Genomic DNA, 5,526 nt, shown 5'->3' on the forward strand with positions numbered 1-5,526 from the left:
AATAAGCCACTGACATCAAATCTGTGTTTCATCATTAATAATAATTGTGTCTACACTTACCTACAGCAGCAAAAGTAAAACTGACACTGTCACTAGTGTCTGTCTGCTTCACTAATGTAGAAATGAGTTTCTCGCTGGCTTTTAACACACTGTTTCCATAAGAGGCTAGTTCAGCTGGGTTTACTGATGATGACTCTAATATCTTCTCTGAAGTGTTGAAGACCACAGTCAAAATGCTCATCACAGTCTATTGATCAGATAAATAGTTTATGTACATGTAAATATCAAGAGAGCCATTAAAACAGCACTGCTATGTTAATCATCTATTATATTGATTTGATTCAATTATTTATTGTTATTTATCTTGAAGACTTACAGTCAAAGGGAGCTCTTGAGCTGCACTGTTCTCTATCTGCTCAAGAAGATTTTGAAGACATCCTTCTGAGGTCTGACTCTGAAATCACAATTGAGCTTTACAAATAAAACTGAAAGACTCATATAAAATAATAAAATTAAAAAAAATCAGCTTACCCTGCATTGATCCGGCAGTGCGATAATCAGATCTGAAATAAGGGAATTCATCAATACAACATGAATACAGTAAAATCAAACTCCACATTCAGGTCTAGAAACATGCTCACCTGCAATAGTTGTGAAGATGTTAGTCTCACAGAAACAGGAGGACAAAGTTCTACTGTAGCATGTACAGGTGTCCTTATTACCAACACAGTAACAGTTATTACCCCAGCATCCATATTGGTTTTGGTTTCTATATATCCAGTAGTAGAAATAATGCATTCTTGTATTGCAGAACATGCGGTACTGAGCACCAGTGCAGATGTAAGTGTCGTTATGAAGCCCACAGTCATAAACTGGACTAACTGCTGCAGGAATAGTGACGCTACTGCTGTTATTTGTACAGAAGCAGGAGGATGAAGTGCTACTGTAGCATGTGCAGGTGTCCTTATTACCAAAGCAGTCACAGTTATTACCCCAGCATTCATATTGGTTTTGGTTTCTATGTTTCAAGTAGAATAAATTATTCATTCTTGTGTCGCAGTACATGCGGTACTGAGCACCAGTGCAGATGTATATGTCATTATAAAGCCCACAGTCATAGACTGGACTAATAGCTGTAGTGAGAGCAGTGATATTTCCATAAGTATTACAGAAGCAGGATGACAAAGTGCTACTGTAGCATGTACAGGTGTCATTATTACCAAAGCAGTAACAGTTATTACCCCAGCATTCATATTCATATTGGTTTTGGTCTCTATATTTCCAGTAGTAGAAATGATGCATTCTTGTGTCGCAGTACATGTGGTACTGAGCACCAGTGCAGATGTATGTGTCGTTATAAAGCCCACAGTCATAAACTGGACTAACTGCTGCAGGAATAGTGATGCTACTGCTGTTATTTGTACAGAAGCAGGAGGATGAAGTGCTACTGTAGCATGTACAGGTGTCCTTATTACCAAAGCAGTAACAGTTATTATTTAAACAGTAGTAATGGTATCTATCATAATCGAAATCATGTACACTTGTGTTGCAATACATGTGGTACTGAGCACCAGTGCAGATGTACAAGTCATTATAACGTGCACAGTCATAGACTGGACTAACTGCTATAGTGAGAGCCGTGATATTGCCATAAGTCTTACAGAAGCAGGAGGACAAAGTGCTAGTAGAGCATGTACAGGTGTCCCTATTACCAAAGCAGTCACAGTCATTATTCACACACAGGTACTGGTATTTGTACTGAGATCTCTGGTAGGAGAAGGCATGCATTTGTGTGTTGCAGTACATGCGATACTGAGCACCAGTGCAGATGTACATATCATTAAGACGCACACAGTCAGGGTCTGTAACTGAACTAACTGCTGTAGTGAGAGCAATGCTATTGTTGTAAGTCTCACAGAAGCAGGAGGACAAAGTGCTACTGTAGCATGTACAGGTGTCCTCATTAACAATGCAGTAACAGTTATTACTAATGCAATGGTATTGGTTTTTGCTCTGATACCTCAAAAAGTAAAAATGATGCATTCTTGTGTTGCAGTACATGTGGTCCTGAGCACCAGTGCAGATGTACGTGTCGTTATAAAGCAGACAGTCAGGGATTGTGAATGGATTACGTAATGAAGAGATAGTGATATTATAGCCATAATTTGTACAGAAGCAGGATGACGTATGACTGTAGCACCAACAGGAGTCCTTATTAAAACGACAGTCACAGTTATTACTCCAGCATTCGTACAGGTATTGGTTTTGGTAAAGATGTCTGGAGTAGCTAAAATAATGCACCGTTGTGTTGCAGTACATGTGGTACTGAGCACCAATGCAGATGTACGTGTCATTCTTAAACTCACAGTCCAAGACAGGTCGAACTGCTGTAGGGACTATGATGTTATTGCTAAAGATCTCACAGAAGCAGGACGAAGTATTATAGTAGCATGCACAGGTGTCATTATTACCAACACAGATACAGTCATTACTCGTGCAGTGGTATTGGTGTTGGTCTTGGTCTCTCTGGTAGTAGAAATGATGCATTCTTGTGTCGCAATACATTTGATACTGAGAACCGCTGCAGATGTACGTTTCATTATAAAGCACACAGCCATAAGCTGGACTAACTGCTGCTCTTGGTTCAGCAGCAGTGGTAGATATGAAAGCTGAGAATGAGAAAGATGGGATCAAAGTCAGAAAACACAAATACCAAACCAGGTGAATTTCCAGCATGTTTAGCACATTTAAATTAACGTGAAACACATGAGTTTACACTGTTTTACATGCATTTCTCAATACTGAGTTTTGTCTTTCAACAGTTAACAAAAATGCATGATCTGTGGAGTACACTGTTGAGTTGTTTTGACATGTTGTATCAATCCTTTAAAATACATTAAATATTTTCTAAATATTTCATTAAGACATGTATGCATTTGGAAAGCATTTTGGAAGTGAGATTAGCTGGTCTCTTTATTTGCATCATTAACTTATGTTAAGAGTTTTACAATGACTAAGTACTAAGAAATAAATGTAACCGATGGTATAAAAAATGTTATAAAGTTTGCAGGGTCAACAGACCCATGTGTTTGAAGAAAACTATCGGCTTGCACTCACACAGGATTAAAGAGATGACAGTCAACAGTGACCATACACCACCTGGCATAAAAAAAAGAAAAAATTTAAAATGTTGTTTTTCTACTATGAGAATTTATTCACATTACACACAAATATTAAATGTTTTTCAAAGCAGATCTTTTGGACTGACATGTGCACCAAAAATGCTATTATTTTCAATAATCAGAGTAAGGACTTAATCACAATAAGACACAATCAAGCTCTTTACTCAACCTAAAAGTTGACTGTTTACTATTGTCCTCTTTTTAGAGCTGCTCTACAGCATAATTTAATTTTGTTTTATTAACACTATATTCATGATAAAGTTGCTTTGACACAATCTGTATTGTACAAGAGTTGAGTGTCATCAGAATAGCAGTGATATGAAAAGCCATATTTCTGAATGACAGAACCTAGTGATGCCATGTAGACAGAGAAGGGAAGTGGTCTAAGAACAGAGCCCTGAGGCACCCCATAGTTAGATGCTGCGACTTGGACACCTCACCTCTACAAGATACCTTGAAGAACCTATCTGAGAGGTAAGACTCAAACCACTGGAGTGCGGTTCCTGAGATGCCCTTTGCCAATCGGGTTAACAGGAGGATCTGGTGGTTAATTGTGTCAAAAGCAGCGGACAGGTCCAGCAAGATCACAATTGAAGATTTTGAATCTGCTCTTGCCAGTCTTAGGGCTTCAACAACTGAGAGCAAGGCAGTCTCGGTTGAATGTCCACTTCTGAAACCAGACTGGTTGCTGTCGAGGATGTTGTTCTGTGTGAGAAAGGCAGATACTTGGTTGAACACAGCTCACTCAAGTGTTTTTTGCAATAAAATGAAGAAGGGAAACCGGTTTGTAGTTCTCTAAATGAGAAGGGTTAAGGGTGGGTTTTTTTTAAGTAGAGGGTTTATACGAGCCTGTCTAAATGCTGAGGGAAAAACACCAGTGTGAAAGGATGTATTAACGATGTGAGTGAGCGCAGGTATAAATCCAGGGAAAATGGCTTGAAGGAGATGAGATATGATCAAGTGGATAAGTCAGGGGTAGGCAAGTTCGTTCCTAGAGAGCTGCAGTCCTGCAGAGTTCAGCTCCAACCCTATTCAAACACACCTGAACAAGCTAATCAATGTCTTCAGGATTACTAAGGCTATAGGCAAGTGAGTTTTTTTTCAGGGTTGGAGCTGAACTCTGCAGGACTGCAGCTCTCTAGGAACGAACTTGCCTACCCCTGACTTATCCACTTGATCATATCTCATCTCCTTCAAGCCATTTTCCCTGCATTTATACCTGCGCTCACTCACATCGTTAATACATCCTTTCACACTGGTGTTTTTCCCTCAGCATTTAGACAGGCTCGTATAAACCCTCTACTTAAAAAAACCCACCCTTAACCCTTCTCATTTAGAGAACTACAAACCGGTTTCCCTTCTTCATTTTATTGCAAAAAACACTTGAGTGAGCTGTGTTCAACCAAGTATCTGCCTTTCTCACACAGAACAACATCCTCGACAGCAACCAGTCTGGTTTCAGAAGTGGACATTCAACCGAGACTGCCTTGCTCTCAGTTGTTGAAGCCCTAAGACTGGCAAGAGCAGATTCAAAATCTTCAATTGTGATCTTGCTGGACCTGTCCGCTGCTTTTGACACAATTAACCACCAGATCCTCCTGTTAACCCGATTGGCAAAGGGCATCTCAGGAACCGCACTCCAGTGGTTTGAGTCTTACCTCTCAGATAGGTTCTTCAAGGTATCTTGTAGAGGTGAGGTGTCCAAGTCGCAGCATCTAACTATGGGGTGCCTCAGGGCTCTGTTCTTAGACCACTTCCCTTCTCTGTCTACATGGCATCACTAGGTTCTGTCATTCAGAAATATGGCTTTTCATATCACTGCTATTCTGATGACACTCAACTCTACCTCTCATTCCATCCGGATGATCCGACGATAGCTGCTCGCATCTCAGCTTGTCTAACAGACATTTCTTGCTGGATGAAGAACCATCACCTTCAACTCAACCTTGCCAAGACTGAACTGCTTGTGTTTCCATCAAACCCCTTGTTTCATCACAATTTCACCATCAAGTTAGGCACATCAACCATAACTCCTTTAAAAACAGCCATTATGTTATGATTTGATGATCAGCTGACTTTCTCAGACCACATTGCTAAAACTGCCCTGTCCTGCAGATTTGCTTTATTCAACATTAGGAAGATCAGGCCCTTTCTTTCGAGACATGCTTCACAACTCCTTCTTCAAGCTCTTGTCCTATCCAGGCTGGACTATTGCAATGCTCTCTTGGCAGGTCTTCCAGCCAGTTCTATCAAACCTTTACAATTAATCCAGAACACGGCAGCAAGATTAATTTTAAATGAGCCAGAAAGAATGCATGTCACACCTATGTTTATCAATTTGCAC

General features: G+C 40.0%; 1 protein-coding gene across 1 annotated transcript; it reads right to left on the reverse strand.

Moving 5' to 3' along the window:
* Nucleotides 1–60: 60 nt before the first annotated feature.
* On the reverse strand, nucleotides 61–3,159 carry LOC107579054 (uncharacterized; the record flags this gene model as incomplete). Its single annotated transcript, XM_016264937.1, has 5 exons — nucleotides 61–247; nucleotides 377–448; nucleotides 532–563; nucleotides 618–2,669; nucleotides 3,118–3,159. Coding segments are annotated over 5 exons (2,385 nt in total), but the record flags the coding sequence as incomplete, so codon positions are not given.
* Between the last annotated feature and the right edge of the window lie 2,367 nt (nucleotides 3,160–5,526).

This window comes from Sinocyclocheilus grahami, unplaced genomic scaffold (genome assembly GCF_001515645.1).
Source record: "Sinocyclocheilus grahami isolate Dianchi unplaced genomic scaffold, SAMN03320097.WGS_v1.1 scaffold13840.1, whole genome shotgun sequence".
Taxonomy (NCBI): domain Eukaryota; kingdom Metazoa; phylum Chordata; class Actinopteri; order Cypriniformes; family Cyprinidae; genus Sinocyclocheilus; species Sinocyclocheilus grahami.